Below are 19805 nucleotides of genomic sequence, written 5' to 3'. Positions count from 1 at the left end.
GTATTTCCTATAGACGTCATAGTCACAAATTTGGTTAAGTTTTAAACATTTTGTGGATAAAGATGTGCTTATTCATATTCATATTGCAATTTCTCAATATCATGCTGAGATAAAAATATCCACATAACTATTCAAATTAATTGAAATTCTTATATTTCTTTTAAATGCTTTAATAATGTACAAATTCTTTAAACAACCATTTGTATTCTACATAGGGTCTTTATTCTACATGAGCTACAGCCTATAGTCTAAAAAGTCTAAAAAGTAAGTACTAATTTGTTTCTCTAGCAATTTTTAAAAGTGTAAATACAATTACACTCTGGTGTAACTTAAAGTTCTATTGAGTTAAATTCTAAGGTAACTATTTAAAGAAATATGTCTAATTCAATGTTGGTTAAGTTCCTTAACTTAAATGATTCAGCTTAATTCTGCCTACGTTCCGATTTCTCACAGCTTTGCTATTAAAACAAATAAAATTTAATTTAAAACAAGCAATTAAAGAAACGAATTAAATGCAAATGAACACCGAATGCCTAATGCAACCCATCTTTAAAAGAATCACAGGAAATTGAAGGAAGGAACCATTCGCTCACCGAGAAGACGTCACAACGGGAATCACGCATGAGAAACGACGCCCTGCCATTGGCCGCCGTCTCTGTCAATCAAGCGCACAATTCCCCCTTCCAGTGGTCAAGGTTGGTTGAGAAAGCATCAGTGTGTTTAGTTTGTGCAGTCGAACCTGGATCCGTGACAGATGAATTGTCGAAAATAGAGGAAAAGGGAACGCGGGCGACTCTCCCGTGCACGAAAAACATGTTTCCTAAAGGCAAAAGCTCCGTCGTGCCGTCGGATGGTCAGGCTCGGGAAAAGTTAGATGTCTTAAATCTCGCTCGTCGTGCGCGTGTTATTGTGTTGGATGTAGCCTATTGTTAGGGCAGTATAGGCACGGCTGCATATGGAGCTTATGCTGCTGCTATAGGCTTGAATTGAAAGTGACCGACCGTGCGCCATTCTGGGGTACCCCTTTGGCACAGAGCTTTCGCCTCTAGTCATTGTGACGTTGTACCGGATGAAAAACGTGTTTTAAAATCATATTTTATTTCGGTTTAAATTAAACGTAACAATTGGAAATTGTTTCTGTATGCGGGACGGGCGCTACATTGTAGCCTTTCATTTCGCCTCAGACGCCTGTGTTGGAGGGGAGTGGGTCCCGTCTTTTGTTTAGTTATGTGCCTTTTACGTGTTCTTGAGGTTTAGCTCTTATCTCTAGTCTTTATAAAAATAAATTACGTTTATAAATTAATATAAATACATATTTACAGGGTTTGCTTATTTGTTAATGTAATTAATTTTCTTTGAGAATCACTTTCATTTTTACTCTTGGCACCATTATAAGGCCAAGAATAGTGAGAAATAATATTGATTTTTGTTCTCACCAATTTGTCTCTTGTGGTCTTGACTAAACATTCCTGTCTGTGTTGCAGGTTAGCGTTGTATGTTTATGAATATTTGTTACACATTGGAGCTCAGAAGTCTGCGCAGACATTTCTGTCAGAAGTAAGACATTTTAATTTAGACCCTGATCTGCATATGCAAAGATAAACTTTTAAATGCTATATCAGTCCATCAGACTTCAGACAGAAATTTTAGATGTAATAATTTTTGTCTTTTAGATCCGATGGGAAAAAAACATCACGTTAGGAGACCCTCCTGGCTTCCTACATTCCTGGTGGTGGTGAGTGTTTTGAGTGAATGTTGTCTTCTAAAACATTTTAGGTGATCAGTAGACTCATTTGGCCACTTCCTTATTTCTTCTAGTGTCTTTTGGGACCTTTACTGTGCAGCTCCTGAGAGGAGAGACACGTGTGAACATTCAAGCGAGGCCAAGGCCTTCCATGACTATAGTGAGTATATGAAAACGTTTCCTAAACGTATGCAGGTTTAAAAGCAGAAATGTATTTCTTTTGAGAAGAGTCTCGATGTGTGTTGTATTATAAGGAAATGTATGAGAGAGAGAGAGAGAGACAAACACGGACGGATGTAGTAACCGTACCTACAATAGCAATGATGTCACAAGCATTTTTCTAGATAAAGATAGTATGTGCTTTATATTAGACATGGTTAAATGTTTAGGTAATCGCTTTAGCTCTTATTTCCATTCTAGTTAAAATCATGTTGAATTTTATACATTTTTAGGCATATCCGCAATTGCACTGTCATGTTCGTTGTCAGATTGAAAGTAAAGTCATCCCTCAGCATAAATCACATTTGCGTAAGTGAAGCCAAAAAAGCTCTTATTATTGATAGATATTTCAAAAAATGCTTTGCATTGCACTATTTATAAATGGATGTGTTGATGCCCTATAAAATGGTGCAAACGTACTATCAAATGTAATGAAAGCACTGTTGCATACCATGGATAAAGATCAGCCCTGGCTGGTACAGTTGGTATGTCAAACTTATATTGTGCCATCCATGACTGGAAGTCCTGTATGTGCTCTACAGAGCTTACAGAGGAATGGTACAAAGCTTAACCCAAAACCTCTTTTAACAAAAAATATATGGCTGCTGTTGTCTAGCCACAAGCTTTGGTAAGGGGCCACGGGTCAGAGGTCATATTTAGCGAGTCTAAAATCAAACCCTCCCTCCAGAGTCTAGACACTCTAATCTGAAGGGATGCTGCCGTCCACCGATGGGAAATATTATCCGTCATTCGGAAACTATCCATTCAACTCGTGCGTTGCGTGTTTGGCACGGTTGGATCTACAGGACTCTAGTAGCATTATGAAGCATTGTATTTTGATGTCGTCGTGAGCTCAGCGCGATCTCCTGCTTTTGTGCCCAGCTGTGGTCGGGGCTGAGGCGTCAGGTCTGTGCGCTCTATTCTCCAGAGGGTGGGGGAGGAGGCTGCACCCTCTTTAAACAGTGGCCATGTTGTCTTCATGCTGTGTCAGGGGAAACACTCCCCCCCCACCCCCTCAAGCTGCGGTGGAGATGGAGAATGATTGATGGCTGTCATGGAGCCTGTCGGTAGGCAGATTGAAAGGGAGGAGGGAAGCTCTCTTGAATTGAGCACTTGGTTGTGTGAGATGTGGGAATTCGAAGCATTTTCTTAAGTTGTGTTTTTCTTTGTTACAGAGTGTTTTGGTGATATGATCGTGATAGAAACCTAAGCTGTTTCACGGCTAAACAAATTATGTATTTTGCAGTCAGGGTCCAGTTAAGTCTCGGACGGGCCGTCACCTTTCCCTTGACCGATTCTGATCTGTGACGCTGCATGAGGGTCAACTGTTTTTATTTCTTACCCCCAGGCTGTGGTATTTCACAGCACTTTCTGAAAAGTCCTGCTGGGGTAACTCAGGCAGTAGTGTGACAAACAGCAGACAACATTGTGTTCCCGGCATCACATGCATGATCAAATCCCTGCTGTGCCCGGAAATCTAGCGTCTTCATAGTTTTGTAGACCTTAAAGGATTAGTCCATTTTCTTAAAAAATAATTTACTGACCACCATGTCATCCAACATGTTGATGTCTTTCTTTGTTCAGTCGAGAAGAAATTGTGTCTTTTGGGGAAAGCATTCCTGAATTTTTCTCATTTTAATGGACCCCAACACGTAACAGTTTTAATGCAGTTTAAAATTGCAGTTTCAACTGAGTTTCAAAGAACTCAAAACTAACCCAAACAAGGCATAAGGGTCGTATCTAGTGAAATGATTGTCATTTTTGACAAGAAAAGTTAAAAATATGCACTTTAAAACTACAACTTATCGTCTATCTCCGGTCCTGTGACGCGCCAGTGCGACCTCGCATAATACGTCATCACGCCGAAAGGTGACGGATGACGTATGCGAAACTATGCCCCAATGTTTACAAGTGTAGAGAAAGAGAACCGTTCCGACGTTGTTGATACTTATTAATGTCTTTGTGTCAGTTTATTGTTTTAAAATGGTCCGCAATTGTGCGTTTCATATATGTAACACCTGACCTTACCACGGCATTACGCAATTACGTGAGGTCGCACTGTCGCGTCACAGGACCCGAGATAGACGAGAAGTTGTAGTTTAAAAGTGAATATTTTTTATCGTTTTGTCAAAAATGACAATCGTTTCGCTAGATAAGACCCTTATGCCTCGTTTGGGATCGTTTAGAGTCCTTTGAAACTGTTGACACTGCAATTTTAAACTGTTACGTGTTGGGGTCCATTAAAGTCCATTAAAATGAGAAAAATCCTGGAATGTTTCCCTCAAAAAACATAATTTCTTCTTGACTGAACAAAAAGGCGACATCAACATTTTGGACGACATGGTGGTGAGTAAATTATCTTAAATTGACTAATCCTTTAAAAGTAAATTTTACACTTTACACTTTAATTTTAAACGTTAGTCGTGGCAATGCCGTTAGCTTTTTTGTTTGTCGTTATTAGTGTGCAGAATTATGAGTGCTTGAATGCATTAAGCTTCTACTTATCTTTTATTCTGCATAGGAAGCACTGGCCTTTTTATAACACGTTTTGATCTGTTTTTGTCTGCAGAGTGCTGCAGCAGCCCCCAGTCCTGTTCTTGGGAATATGCCACCGGGAGATGGCATGCCAGGTGGACCCATGCCCCCTGGATTCTTTCAGGTTAGATCATGTCCTAAATATTCTGTCCAAACCTCATCTTGTATAAAATATTTGTTAAACTGTGCTGAACAAAACATATGTAAATATGTTATGCATTTGGCAAATGCTTTTACAGATTTCCCTGTGTATGTATACACTACCAGTCAAACATCTGGACACTACTTGTAAATACTTTTGTAATGAAGTGGGAATAATTGACGTTAAATTAGACTCCTGCACACTCTGGTCATTGTCTCAGACCTTCATGAGGTGCATGCTGGGATGCCTTTTTGTACATTATTGAAGTTATCAATTTTTTGTAGACTATTCAGTTCAACTTGTTATATGCACAGCTCAATTGTACTTCTTTATAAAAAAAAGAAATCCATTTAATTTATTTAATGTAATCTTATCATTAGAAAATCTTATCAAGATCATGAGAAGCCTAAATTTAGTCAAGTGTGTCCAAACTTTGGACTGGCAGTTCGCTTTTGAATTTGATAGCTTTCTAGTTGCTGTTGTCTTTGTTAACAGCAGTGTCAAGTGTCAGCTTTCCATCTATAAATACTGATGCTCCTGTTGGATTTTTCACTAAGAGTTAACTGGTTTTGATCTCCCTTATTCAGTCATCGATTTGTGTGTTTAATGTTCTTAACCATAATGCTTTGCTCTTTCAGTGTGGGTATAGCTGTTCAGCCACCAGTCACTTATGATTCTCAGTATATTGTGCTGTTGTTTTCTTTCCAGCTCTTTAAATAGCCTAATGACGCTCTCTCTCTCTCCCTCTCTCTACTTTATTTCTCTCCATCTCGGTTTCTCACTCGCTACCTCTCTCGCTTGGTCTGTTGCTCTTGCTGTCCTCTCTCGTATGGTCTTTTCACTTTCTTAGGGCCCTCCCGGCTCCCAGGCCTCCCCTCACGCTCCTCCTCCCCCTAACAGCATGATGGGACCCCACGGCCAGGTAGCGGCTCCTGTCTGTTCACGGACTGTTTCATTTGACTGATTTTCTCCCCGTGTTGTTTCTCTCTGTCTTCCTGTTAGCCTGCTCTGCAGAGCTGTGGTTGGCCCGTGTTCTCACAGGGCAACGGTCCCTCTGAATCTGTGTTTTTTGCTGCCTGTTCTGTAGTTTCAGATATAATGCGAGTGTAACGGATTTGTAACTAATTGATTTGTGTTGCAGCCTTTTATGTCACCTCGCTTTGGTGGCGGACCGAGACCTCCAATCAGAATGGGCAACCAGGTGAGCTTTGGGATCAGTTATGACCAGATCTTTAGGTACACTTTTATTTTGGGCTAATGGAATAGTTAACTCCAAACTGTGACAGTAACTCGCCATATCACAAAATAACAAGTGCCATAAAAGTGATTCTTAGGACATTATGGGACAGTTTCCAGGACAGGGCTTATCCTAGTCCCATACTAAAATGCATGTTTGGGCTGGCTTAATTTTAAAACATCTAGCACTGACACATCTTAAAGGGGACATTTCACAAGACTTTTTTTAAATGTCAAATAAATCTTTGGTATCCCCAGAGTACATATAGAGACAGCGTGCTACGCGTCATAACCTGAAAACCACGCCCACCCGGGGGAAAATGGTCCATCCGTCTCCATTGACTTTGTATTGCGGGGGGCTGCCTTCTTGTCATTTCTGGCTTATAACAAAAAACAGATTAATGCCTAAAAGCTGATGTGTGACAGGATGTACAGCTAACAAGCCAAAAAACCCAGAAATAAGTTTTTACAAGCTGTCGACCCCAAAAAACAAGCATTTAAAGACACAAAGGTGGAAACTGCAACTTTTCATAGTACTACTATTAGTTCAACTGCGCCCACTGGAGGGAAACGTAGTCGGTGACCCACTTTTTTTCTACTTAACTCTTTCGCCACCATTGACGAGATCTCGTCAATTAAGAGAAAACGCTTAGCCGCCAATGACGAGATTTTCCGTCTTTCCGCAATACCACTATTATCCACCAGGTGGCGCACTTCCGCAACTTATACAACCCAGAAGTAGCGCCTCACATGAAAGAGAAAGAACTCTGTGTATGTTTTAAAGATCGCTCTGCATCTGATCTCTATCAAAAGTCCTTCATAAAAATGGAATTATCTCAGCTTTTTGCTCAAAATTGGGTGTTTTTGAAGAAACCTACCCATGTTTGAGAGGTGATTACAAGAGAACTAATTAAGGTAGGATGAAACTTTTTTTTGTTTGAAAGCAGAGGGTCTGTTCTTTCATCTGATATATTGTTTGTTTATATATTTAAAGAAGAACATTTTCTGGAAGGCATTAAACTTTTGTGAAAATCATGAAAAATGCTGGCGCTGGCTGGCAACTTTTTTTAAAAACGCTGGCAGGGAAAGAGTTAAAGGCTGGGATTTACGGCTCGACAGCTTATAAAAACTTATTTCTGGGTTTTTTGGCTTGTTAGCTGTACACCTTGTCACACAGCAGCTTTTAGGCATTATTCTGTTTTTGTTATAAGCCAGAAATGACAAGGAGGTGGCCTCTCGCAATACAAAGTCAATGGAGACGATTGGATTGTTTTCCCCCGGTGGGCGTGGTTTTCAAATTAGCATAACTGCTCTCTGTCTCTATGTGAAGTTTTAGCTAAAAATATCATATAGATCATTTATTATAACATGTTAAAATTGCTACTTTGTAGGGGTGTCCTTTTAAATGTAAACGAGTTGATCTTTGCACTAAATTACAGTGCCATGGTTGGATAGTGCAGATTAAGGGGCGGTATTATACCCTTCTGACATCACAAGGGAAGCCAAATTTCAATTACCTATTTTTCACATGCTTAAAGAGAATGGTTTACCAAAACTAAGTTACTGGGTTGTTTTTGTCACTTTTTCTAGGTTGATAGAAGCACTGGGGACCCAATTATAGCACTTGGAAAAAGTCAGATTTTCATGATATGTCCCCTTTAACATACATCAGTGCAATTGTTTTGTCTCAAAAAGCACATCAGTAAAGTTTTTTGTAAGGTATGTTTGTAAAAACTATGTAAATCTCCTAAAATTACTAAGGCCTAGTCCTGGATTAATCTGAACCCTCTCTGGGAATCCGCCTCATATGTAAAGTCTGTAAATATATTGCAGAACATATCAAAATATAAGTAAAAAACAAAAGTTTTATTTTTGGGTGAACTGTTTTTTAAAGTAAGTGCTTCAGATTGGGAACTTGCATGACTCCCTAAACATCTCGATCCTTTTCCAGCCCCCAGGTGGCGTTCCAGCTGCACAGCCAATGCTCCCAAACATGGATCCTAGACTACAGGGTGAGTCTTAATCATGCATGATGTTCTGACTTTTTAAACTTATTTAAACAATAAAGCTTGACTTATTTAAAAGCAGTAGGTTCAGCAGTGCAAATTAATTTGCCATCTATTATCTCATTTAAAGGGCCGATGCAGAGGATGAATGTTCCTAGAGGAATGGGTCCCATGGGTCCCCAGGTAATATCTAAGGGCACCTTACAATGTGTAATTTATAAATGTGGTTCATACTACTCTGATTTATTCAATTATTTATTTTAATAGAATTTTGGTGGAGGAATGAGACCACCACACAATTCTATGGGCCCTGGCATGCCTGGAGTAAACATGTAAGATGCTACCTATTAAGATTTTTGTGACTTAGTATAGGACATTAAAGGTCTAAATGAACTTAAACACACTTTTGTCCTATAGGGGACCTGGAAACGGCAGGCCACCATGGCCAAATCCAAATGCCAACAACGTAAGTGGAACTTACTTTGATGCTATAAATACTTCAGATTAATATACCTCATGGGTTAAAAGTCTGTTTGTCCTGTTTTGTTATAGATGCCATATTCTTCACCATCTCCTGGTGCATATGGGGTAAGCTTGTTGCCGAAAGCCTGCTTGATGTCACGTAGTTGTAAGCGCTACTGACTAGTCCAACCAGTTTGATATGTGCGCTATCAAGCACTGTTCAATGTCAGGAAGAAAATGTAACCGAGTGATGCATCTGGAAGTGGGGAGTGCAAAACATGACTAAATAATTAGATAACATTACAGCACGTTCCATGCATCATCTCATTCATATTTTCAGCATTTTTATCCAGTTCTGTGCAAATCACTGCAGAAAGGACAAAACGCCTTTCCTTAGAGAGCAACATGGTGTGTGTGCTTATGTTAATGCATTTTTTCCCACAGGGTCCACAAGGAGGGCCACCAGGAACACCTGGCATTGTCCCAAGTCCGGCAGGTCTGTTTGCCACACAGCTAGTTCAGTAAACGTGCTATAATTTAGCTAAAGATCTTTCATACCCTTTACTGGAATGATTTTCCTAAATGTCAGGAAAAAATACAGATGTCATATAAGCTTATCATTTGACATCTCCAGCCTATGTATCCAATCTGTCCCACTTTCAGACTCCAACAATTCCAGTGAGAACCTGTACACCATGATCAACTCATCTGGAGGTCGCAACAGCGTAAGAGACACACTGACTCGTATCTAGAGACACTTTGTTCATTAATTGCACCTGAAGTGTCTTTGTTTATGTTATCCTTTCATCAGAAGTGTAATCATTATTGTATGATGACAGAACGTGTCTTTTTCATTTTCTTCTGGCTTTCCCAGTTTCCCATAGGCCCAGGCTCTGAGGGCCCCCTAGGGGCTATGGCGGGAATGGACCCAATGCATATGAATGGAGGTTAAGCAGTTTTATAAATGGCATTATATTTTAGATGGTTTTGAAAACAATTAGAGTCAATTTGATGATAATCAACCTGATGATTTTTTTATTTTTAGGTTCAGGAGACTTGGATGGACTCCCAAAGGTGATTATAATGTTTAAGTTTTGCATTTTGTGACGTTGAAGCTATTTACTTTACTTATTATATTTGGTTTATGAGTCGCAGTGAAAAAGACTATTTGCTTTATTTCATGTCTTAGATACTAGTTTCTTATACGAGCATATCTTATCCAAAGAATTCTCCTAACAACATGAGTGGCATGAGCAATCCATCTGGGACCCCGAGAGATGAAGATGTAGGAGGCAGCTATCTTCACTCCTTCCAGAATGAGAACGTAAGTGTCATTTAATCTTTAGTTTATGTAAATATTTTCTAGTTCTGTTCTTAAAATGATCTAAGGGCCTTTTTACACCTGGTCACTTAATGTGCTTTCTCTGATTGGATAGCTATCTGATTTATTGAAACGGTTCCATTTACATTTGGCCACTTAATGCGTCTTGGCAAAACTGATATGAATTAAATTTTTTACTCCCGCGCAAAAATGCAAATACATTTTCATAACTCCATTAAAAAGACCTGTCTAAAATCGATTCTGCATCGCAAGGCTGCGATTTTGTGTTTCATACACAGCTTGTACGTGTACTATGGCGTTTTCGTTAGTAAGAAGTCCTTATCAATGTAAAATCATTGAGTCGGAGTGGTTTTTAAGGTGCATTTTAAAAAATCGACACTCGTTAAACAAAATCATTCAAAATATTCTTTATTATCATGAAAATACCTGAAACAATCTTAAGAACAGCGATATAAATATTCTTCTAGACATTTCCTGGAATAGCATTTGTAATGCTACTTTTCTGTGGCACAACTGGAGTTTCTGCACGAGAGCGCCCTCTGGCTTTTGGATGTGGCGGCTTTTCACCGTAATTCATTCAAATTCATTTATTGAGAAAACGCTAGGGGTGCTCCGATCAATGTCGATCTCCACTAAAAATACGTGTCTGATCACTATTCTTAATAGGACAGCCGATCTTATTCAGAGCTATTTCTTGCACTATGGCTTTTGATCAGTAAGTCCTTATCGATCTGAAATCACTGTTAGTTTGAATAGTTTATATGCATTTGAAAAAGCACCACTCGTCAAACATAATTATTACACATATTCTTTATTATCATGAAAATACCTGAAAAGGATTGAAGAACAGCAATATAAATACATCCTTAAGCCATTTCCTGGAGCTGCGTGTGTATTGTTCTTCGTCTACAGCGCATATTGAGTTTCTGCATGAGAGCGCCCTCTGGCTTTTGGATGTAGCGGCATTTCACCTTAATTCATTGAGAAACATAGCAAGCACTATTGGCCAATCGATCGGAGCATCCCTAGAAAACGCGCATTTGCAAGGTTAATCGTTACAGCCCTAAACTCCGCCTTACACTTTATACAATGTTTATGCAACAAAAGGCAGCACTTACTGACTCTTATTGGTTGTAGAAAGTTTTTTTTTACTCGCTGTCGTTGCTCCATAAAGCAACGAGCCTACGTTTGGGAGAAGTAATATGTGCTTTCATCAACCAGATGTATTTGCACTTGTCCAGTTTCATCTGAAAGGCGGCCCAGACCACCTCCTGAAGTGTTTGAGCGATCAAATTTTAATCCGTCTCTAAAACGTTTCGGAGGGCATTTACACGTTCGGATAGCTTTCTGGCCAGAAAAAAGCCCATGACGTGACCAGGTGTAAAAGCCTTTTTAAAGGGTAGTTCACCCAAAAATTAAAATTCTGTCGTCGTTTACTCGTCCTCATGTTGTTGCAAACCTGTATAAAATTCTTTGTTCTGCTGAACACAAAGGAAGAGATTTGTAATAAAGCCATAAACAGAAGCACCATTGACTTCCATAGTGGGGAAAAATACTACTATGTAAGTTAATGGTGCTCATAAACGGTTTGGTTACAAACATTGCTCAAAAGAACAAAGAAATAATACAGATTTGTAACAACACAAGGGCGAATAAATGATGACAGGATAATTTTTGGGTTAACTACAACTTTAAATCATTGTCCCACCAAGTTGCAACACGCATCCACCATTTATTTTCTGCCTGTATGAAAAGTAAAATGATGCAACAAAGCCCAACTGTTTGATTGTTATTAGTATTTTTTTGTGAATTGTCTTGATATGCAGTGCATGTTTGGTTTTCTGTGCAGTGTTTAGCTTCAGCAAGTTGAGACCTGTTTTTCCATCTATCTTTGCAGCAGTACTCTCCTTCCATGACAATGAGTGTCTGATGCCAGTCTGTTTGCTCAGTCCTGGAAACTCACAGTTGGCCATCGATGACATGGACAGAGTACATGTACAGGAAATGAAATTGGGTGGGACTGCCCTGGATCTTCACAAGTGGTCTCATGCAATATCAAAATGATTTTCGTTGTTACTTTTTTAAAATGGCTAGCAAACCTTTCTCCTCTCTAAGATCAGAAGATCTAAATGTGACTCAAAGCTCCTGGAACTGTTGTTTTTTTTCCTTTCATTAAGAAGACAAGTATGGTTACCGCTGACATATTCACTGGACGTGTGTACATTTTGCGCCGACGAGGAATATTGCAGTTCACGCTCTCTCGAATCCGACATCCACATCCAACTTCAGCATGGTTTACACGTACGAAACTTCCTCCGACTTTTTGACACTGAGCTCTCATACGTGGCCTTGAATTCTGTGAATATTTTATTGCCTTTCAGCAACCCGTTTTTAGTTTTCAGTGAAACGCGTCACGTGGTGAGAGAATTCAGTCTTTCTTGAGAAAGACTCACTGTTGTATTTTACTCGTACACTCTGTCAATTTTGTCTTCAAGCATTATAGGCGGCTGCTTTTAAAGAATAACTGCGTTGACGGGTCTTGTCCTGAAGATACTTTTCTCCTGCACTGATTTCATGTTCTCTTTTTTTCTGATATTTTGACTGCTGTCTCATTTTTTTTGGTCAAAGACTGAATGATACGTCAGTCGCTAACCCAGATAAACATACTACCTAGCAGACCCTCACTTTTCAGAGTTCCTCAGGCGGGTGACTGGATTACGCAACTGGATGCGTCTCCCTCTAAAATGTTCGGCATTAAATACGTCATGATGGATTTGTAATTGATTCAAGACACCCATATCATGTTTTTTTTATTTGTAATTTTCAGTCATGTGCCTCTGTTGTTTTTAGCTTGAATATGATTTGATACTGGTTTGAGGCCTCAGCCACCCTGTTGCTGGTGTAAGCCAAGCCCGGTGTGTTGGAATTTTATATTGGGTTTCATTTGCGCAACATCAAACACGGTGATAATGCAGTTAGAATGGTAACTTATTATATTTATACAGACATTCAGTAATTGTTTTACATTTTAAGTAGTTTTGCACTGCTTTAGTTAGCATGTGCATCATACTTTTAACTGTGGGCTAAATAGGCTTGTTTATATATTGACTACTAAATTATTTGGCTCTTTATTGAGGATTTTGTCTTTATATTTTTAAATCTGTCATAATACAAACGGGAAAGCAGTGATTGAACATCTTTAACTAAACCTTCAGATTCCAGCTGAATGCTTGAAGAGAAAGCTCAATGTGAAATGATTTTATCTTTGAAAAATGATGTAAAGCTTGATGTTCCCAGACTTTATTTAGGGTAGCATCTCTCCAGAGGGCCAAGGTCCAGCCATTTGATTTCCATGTAAATCATTCTCTTTAAACCAGTTTCAATGTAAGATAAAGTTGTTCCCAAATTGTCTAAAGGCCTCTGTCTGTTCTTACTTATAATACATTATGTATGCTGTGGCTATGCAGATCAGCTTTTGTATGTGCTGGAAATGCTCCTGTGTGCCAGAATACCAGACTCTGTGGTTTTCCATGCAAATACAATATTCCTACTTTGGTTCTTCTGGACACACATTACGGTATATAAGTAGTACCTTGTAATACTGTGGTATAATAATTCAGTAAAATGGTATAAGAATTTTAAAGCATATTAGCATAGTATCCTCAGAACAGTACTTTTTTGTAAGGGTCTGGCAAATGCAGGTTCAAATTGGACTGTTCATGCAGCCCTGCAGGGCAGAAATGAGCTAAACAGAGATGGATATAAAAGTGGTGTTTGTTCAGGAAAAACACTTTTTTTTCCCCCAATGCCCTTTTTTAGATCTTTATTTCCTTCAGACAAACCTGCTATATAAACTTCTCAAGGGGTTTGATTGCAACATGTCAAATATTTGGTGTGTCCGCTTTGATAATGTGATTTATTTTTGGACAGTGTGTAAAGTAACTGTTTAGGCAAAGCAGTACTCTAAAGTTTATAAGGTTTTAAACCTCCTTTTAAAACCAGTTGTCTCAAAGTCCATGAGTTGCTCGCCAAAGCGCACTCTATTAATAGCCTCAATTTTAATATTTTTTATATTAGCGTTGCTCTTTTATGTTATCATTTTAAACAATGATAGAATAAAGTCAACAAGTAAAACAAAAATGTTTTGCGTAAACTACATCAAAAAAAGTAGCCATCCAGATTGGTTGGAGGTTGGAGACCCTGGATTTAAACCCTTCATGAACAATGGTCAGCAGCTTAGTATTAAGTTAGATATAATTACTACCAGTCATTGATTAATAGTTCAATAATGATTATTTAAATAGCTTCACTTTTGTTTAGTTTGGCGAGATCTGGATAAAAGTCAAACAGGTCACTATTGCTACCCTGTTTACACCACTAATAGTTTACTATCTATACATTTTGTTATTATCCTAGGCCAGTGTTTCTCAAACTTTTTCTGCCATTTCTCACTTTGGAAGTAGGGAAGGGTTCTGAGCCCCACCTGTCCCCAATAGGCTTTATGCCCAGCTGCACCACCTCCTGAACTTCAGCCAGCTCCCCGCCCCATGTCCGCCACCACTGGACAAACCGACCAATCCAAATGTGCCTGACCTCAGCAGTCACACTCACAACAACAATAATCAGACACACCTGGATTAATCAGTTTGTCCAACAATGGCAGACAGGAAACAAGGAGCCGGCCGAAGCCCAGGAAGCAGTGCAGCTGGGCACAAAGCCCATTGCCCCAACAAAATGGTAATCAAGAAGGCTTAGAAGTTTAACTGTTTAAATAAATTTCATCACATATTTTAAAACATAACAGCATTAAACACTTTCTATAGAGAAAATAAACGTGCAAATGTATTATCAGTTTGCATGAAATAAGATTTTGTTCAAACTATAATACAACTGTGTTTGCATGTTGTCTCTGACAAAAGTCATCATACTTTCTTTTCGGCTGGCTTTTTGGTTGATTAGGTCCACTGTCTGGCTTGGTTTTCTCTGGTGGGGCCGAATCTCCAATTTTCTTTTCATTTCGTGTCACAGACTTATCCATTGTCAACTTTTATACCCGCTACTGCCTATACCGCCTCTCCACATTCAAGTTTTTTCCCTGCTTCAATAATCATTCTTGTAGGCTACGGTTCTGTGTGACATTTTCATCCCAGTCTGATGTTGTTTTACGCTTACTTTTATATTTAAATTTCTATTTAAAAATAACGGAATTATATTAGAGATCATAAAAATGTCAAAATTTCCTCTCGTTTGTCACAACCCACTTATAATGTTCCTATTCCCCACCAGTGGGACCCGCCCCACACTTTGAGAAACGCTGTCCTAGGCTGAATGGGACTTCATACCTGCCTCACAAACCACTCCATCCTTTCATGTCTTGCTTTTTGTTTACACTGTACAGCTTGGAAGAGGTCATTTCATATATTTGTAAGCATGTTTAACACATTTCGAAACACACTTATTAAGAGCCACACACCATGACTTAATGGTTTTGGTCAGTATAAACTTGCTTAAACTTGCTCAGAACTAATGACTGAATTATCAATTTACAGATAGCAAAGATTATACCTGAAATTATTGTTTACAGTCACAAGTTGAATTGTACAAAACAAGATAAGCATGTCTCTGATGAGAAACAAGATTATGGTTATTAAATTGAATGCTGGTATGGTAATCATGCATTTGCATTGATAGCTGAAAACAATAGAAAGAAATAATTAAACAAACAGCTTATATATTGATATAGATAAGAAAGATAAAAATACATCTAATAATGCTGTTTTATGTCCTGCCTCAATTTCATGTTTCGCTGTGTTTGACACATCAAGTTACAGAGACCGGTTGGTTTATTCTGTATCTTTCACAAGCAAACACAGGAAAACTGGAAATGAGCACAAATACTATAATGTCAGAATTCTAGAAATATAAACAGTAATTTTTTTTAATGTTATCTTTGTGTTTATATTGGAACATGTTTAATGCTTTGCAAGTAATTTCACTTAGAGAAATGATTTAATTTGCATTATTTGAACTGAATTTTCCACTTAATAGACCCTAACATAAATGTGCTGACTTTTAAACCCCCATTCCTCAATTTTTCCCTATACTCCGTTTTTTTTATTTCATTCTCTCCAGAACTTTACGGACTTCTTCAGGCTTGTACCCCCAAGGACCAATGCCACCCTGATAGGAAGAATAAAACACGAGTAAATATCCTGACATATTGTGGACTCATTTCCTGATGTATATATTTAGAACATCCAGGACACTAGCACAAAAAAATGCCACAAATGCAAACCTAAGCGACTTTAAAACCCTTTGACCTGTGCGTGCCATGCTGTTCAACTCATTCCAAACCTTTCACCTCTATAAAAATATAAAATCTCCTACTGCAAAGGGAAGACCGTGTGTGTGTGTGTGTGTCTCTGGCCAAGGTTCAAAAATTCCATAGCATTTACTAGTAACTCTACTGCTCTCTCGAGAGCTATAATGATGTGCATGTTTCCTGTGCTGCATTTAGTTTGAAGTTACTCTTCATTGCAAAACACTCACCTGATAGATAACTTTCCCACCCTGAAGGACGTACAGACGCTCGGGAAGAGCACCGTACTTGCTGGCAGTGATGTTGCTCATTTCGTCCACTACGACAGGGCAAAGAGGGTCTTCTCCGACCAGGACCCGGGCTGCGGCCAGTCTCTCTTCCAAGTTTTTATGTACACTGATGTCAACATTGTTTGCAAAGGCCCAGCCATCTGTAGAAAAGCATTCACACATCAACAATCACAAACACTGGGCACAGGCTTTATCAACGTACTGTTAGTATTCAGGTCCTGGTTTATTACATGCTGGCTATGCAAATGTATTGCTATATTACTGTCATTACCGGTTGCATGAGCCTCAGCGATGTAAACAACCAGGAAATCTGCCATATCACTGAAATCCTTGACGAGCTGTTTGAACTCATCAAGTTTGTAAAGAAATGGGGGTCATGTGCAGCTTCCAAAACTCAGAACCAGTGGACGGTTACCTGTGACCAAATAAATCTGACAACATTAGAACCAAGAGTCACCTGCAACAACAATAAAATAACTGTTATTATTGACAACTAATAACAACAAAAAAAAGTAGATTTAACTATTATTCTAAACCAATAAAAATAATATGCAGTAATGTGCCAAATATAACATGCAATAACATATTATATAATACATAACAATGCTAATATACAACCGAAATTACACTTTTTATTTTTATACCTTTGAGGTAACGCTGAATACTTGTTTTCTGTCTATCCACAGTATAAACAGGCGTATCTGGAGCCGCGTGTCCCTCAAACGCCTCGAGGCCAAGCGAGCACCAGTTCACGGAGAACACGGTTTTAACGAACACCCAAGAAAAGAACGTCGGACCCCAGTCTTCAAATTTGAATTTGGGATTTTGGGTCATCGTAGACTTCTTTCCGCGTTCTAATAGCATGTTTTTCGCCAGGCCCGGAGATACGATTGATATTAGTTTAAGCAAGAACATCTGCATGACCGCAAAGCAAACCATGACCACAGCCGACAAATAAACTAAAAGTTTTCTAAACGCAAATCCCACCGCGGTCCCCATACTGCGAGATTGCTTTATTTTTATCCACGCTTAATCGAAGCAATACTGCATGAACATCGACTTTAAACCTTAGTTATGTTGTTGCGAAAAACAACATTGTTTAAAAAAAAATCGATTGTACAGGTCAAAAATCAAAATCTGCTGTCGTTGTTGAGTAACTTCCTGGAGACTTATATATTGTACTTAATATTCATGAGTCATCCCATAACAGCACTCGTTTATTCGCCAGCTGCCTAGCCGCCAATTTATCCAAGTCGATTTATCAGGGAATCAAATCGGTGTATTGGACAAACGTCATCCATTGTCATTAATATTCATGATACAAATCGTCTTCTAGTCAACATACCTAAATTGCAGTAGGGACAACATCAGAATGATTCCCGTCACATTTTACACAATTTAATGTAAGATTACTCAAAACAACCCTTTAAATTTATGTTTTTTAAACAATTGAGTGAAAAAAATGCATTTGCAGCTTGTTATGCCGTAAAGATCTTAACGTTAACTGTTGTGTTTACGTATGTTACATTATCTGTTACATTACAATGACTGAGAGAAAGAGTCAGAAATAAAAGAAGTAATCGAAATATAATGCTATAAACTATATGTTAACATAGGTTTATGAGGTAAATATGTGTAAAACATACTTGTATAATGTGTTTCAGATATTGAAAACAGGCCATTTTCTGATACGTAACGCTGATAACCATTTCTGATACATAACGCTGATAACCCGCACAGCTTCCTGTAAGTTATAAGCTAAACTTAAACAATTAGTTTGAATTTGACATCATACCAAGTAATTTTACTGACTTTTTAGGTAGGGCCTATATCTATAAATGTCCATAAGATGTCACTGTTGACATATGTGAAAACAATGTTTCTTGCGCTTGTCTTTAATATTGCACAACTAAAATTGACTTGTTACGCATCACAGCTCTCCACGTGTATGATCGTTAAATAAGTCGTAACCAAATCTGTAATTTTTAGTTAATGACACATCCCTGTGTAATTTGCTCTATATAGGGAAACTTATATTATTAATCTTTTTACTTTAATGTATCTGTCAATATAATGATTGCTTTTACGCGTGTCTTTGTTTGGTGAATAGTTACATTTATATAATAGCGCGTTTTGTATCGTTTATTAAAATGCCACCTCGATTGGGTGCACATATCGATCTCGCTCCTCAGATCGCATGTTTCCAGTTTGCTGTCTATCGGTCCCGCCCCTTTCAGCACTGTATAGTCATTGGCACTTTGAGCAGTCAATCAAATCAGTAACGCATGTTTTGGTTTTCACAATTGATGCTATAGAAACTCATAAAATTGCAGCTGAAACGAGAGAGAGGATGCGGTCGGTAAAAACACACTTAACAGGCTGTTGGACGCAGAAGTCGAGAGTCACCATCAGTCATTCAAAATATCCTCTCCTCCTTGCTTTGGAGGGTTTAAACAGGTATGCTTTTAAATCTACTACAACACTTTTTTTTAATAAACGAAGATGTCTTTAACTTTGGCACATTTGTTTGTTTACTGTATATTTATTGGATAATGCATGCATTGCTTTATATTTTTCTGAGACTTGAGTTAGTACATTCAAATGTAACGCATGTTATTCCCACAGGTAAAAGAAACTATTAGGACTGGGATTTTTTTACGAAGACAGACATGCACACTTGGAAGTCAGAGGTCCAGATGCAGAAATCTACAGCGCTTTTTGGGGTGGTCAGTCATCAGACAGATTTAACAGAAATGACTTTCTCCATGTTCAGCAGTAAAGCAGACATCTGCCCGAAGCGCGTCTCTGCTGACGGCTGTGAATCAAACCCCGCGTCGATTCAGATGCGCTGCGGATCTGAAGATCTCAAACTGCACGCGCATCATCATCATCACACCTCAAAACTTCAATGTTTCACCATGTCACCTGGAGAGGGTATGTAGTCGCGGTGTTTTTGCGCATTTAGACATATCTCAGCAGGTGTCATTTTCATTTAGTTCATCATTATTTTTAAAACAAAGTTTGACATTTTAATAATTGCAAACGTGGGTTAAAAATCTGACATTCTTGAACGCAATTAAAAATGCCAGAATAGAAGTCATGTATTTTTTATTTAAAATACAGCTCCATTTATCCTTCCGTCAATTTAACACATTTAAGTGAAAGTAAATGGCAAGTGACATCCAGATGACATCGGTTTGATGTTTTTATATTTTATTTGTATTATTTTGTTGTTGTATAAAAACAAGCAAACATTGGCAGTCAGCCCCAGTAATGAAATTTAGCTGAAACCTTTCTAAAAGTTTAAATCATGAATGTTTATATGATACAGAGAATACAGGTACGTTATAATTTGTATTAGCCTTGTATGATTTTCAATAGTATATTTAATAGTGTATATATAATAGTTTCAATAGTTCAAAGTGCAAAAATGTGCATAAATTAGTTTGCGGAAAAACTTTCACATTTATAATTTCTTCATTGCTAGAGGGAGTTGTGTGTTAAATAAAT

General features: G+C 38.3%; 3 protein-coding genes across 12 annotated transcripts in view; 2 read left to right on the top strand and 1 right to left on the bottom strand.

The window, feature by feature from the left end:
* Positions 1–555: 555 nt before the first annotated feature.
* On the top strand, positions 556–13101 carry ssbp3b (single stranded DNA binding protein 3b). 7 transcript variants are annotated; one of them, XM_073867992.1, is made up of 18 exons: positions 556–695; positions 1485–1557; positions 1674–1735; positions 1819–1907; positions 4537–4622; positions 5491–5562; positions 5782–5841; positions 7828–7888; positions 8013–8065; positions 8150–8214; positions 8300–8348; positions 8435–8470; positions 8789–8840; positions 9008–9069; positions 9219–9291; positions 9390–9418; positions 9570–9668; positions 11587–13101. In XM_073867992.1, exons 1-18 carry the CDS (start codon positions 622–624, stop codon positions 11614–11616), a joined length of 1125 nt encoding a protein of 374 aa, XP_073724093.1. In that variant the 5' UTR covers positions 556–621; the 3' UTR covers positions 11617–13101. The 7 variants fall into 7 exon arrangements, with proteins under 7 accessions (XP_073724093.1, XP_073724092.1, XP_073724095.1 ...); XM_073867991.1 differs by having other exon boundaries at positions 560–695; positions 11584–13101; XM_073867995.1 differs by lacking the exon at positions 556–695 and adding an exon at positions 702–869.
* Positions 12321–17440, bottom strand: dio1 (iodothyronine deiodinase 1). Its single transcript, XM_055167723.2, has 4 exons — positions 16940–17440; positions 16567–16710; positions 16236–16435; positions 12321–15866 (listed from the first exon to the last, which is right to left on the bottom strand). The coding sequence occupies exons 1-4, from the start codon at positions 17292–17294 to the stop codon at positions 15801–15803; spliced, it is 765 nt and encodes a 254-aa protein (XP_055023698.1). The 5' UTR covers positions 17295–17440; the 3' UTR covers positions 12321–15800.
* Positions 17441–17561: 121 nt separating this feature from the next.
* Positions 17562–19805, top strand: part of glis1b (GLIS family zinc finger 1b) — a 102697-nt gene continuing 100453 nt past the window's right edge. For 3 of the 4 annotated variants that reach the window (XM_055167709.2, XM_055167708.2, XM_055167706.2), the window contains exons 1-3: positions 17581–17698; positions 18611–18752; positions 18921–19229. In XM_055167709.2, the coding sequence (XP_055023684.2) occupies positions 18965–19229 (265 nt within the window). In that variant the 5' untranslated portion in view covers positions 17581–17698; positions 18611–18752; positions 18921–18964. Of the gene's footprint in view, positions 17699–17959; positions 18042–18610; positions 18753–18920; positions 19230–19805 lie in introns of all 4 variants that reach the window. The other variant, XM_055167707.2, reaches the window with a different exon arrangement.

Source organism: Misgurnus anguillicaudatus, chromosome 5 (genome assembly GCF_027580225.2).
Source record: "Misgurnus anguillicaudatus chromosome 5, ASM2758022v2, whole genome shotgun sequence".
Classification (NCBI taxonomy): domain Eukaryota; kingdom Metazoa; phylum Chordata; class Actinopteri; order Cypriniformes; family Cobitidae; genus Misgurnus; species Misgurnus anguillicaudatus.
This window is presented reverse-complemented; position numbering and strand designations above follow the sequence as displayed.

Coding starts and splice junctions, on each gene's coding strand:
- ssbp3b (XM_073867991.1), top strand. CDS start 622: ATGAGAAACGACGCCCTGCCATTGGCCGCCGTCTCTGTCAATCAAGCG. Junction 1,558..1,673: donor CGCAGACATTTCTGTCAGAA/GTAAGACATTTT, acceptor TTTGTCTTTTAG/ATCCGATGGGAAAAAAACAT. Junction 1,908..4,536: donor GGCCTTCCATGACTATAGTG/AGTATATGAAAA, acceptor GTCTGCAGAGTG/CTGCAGCAGCCCCCAGTCCT.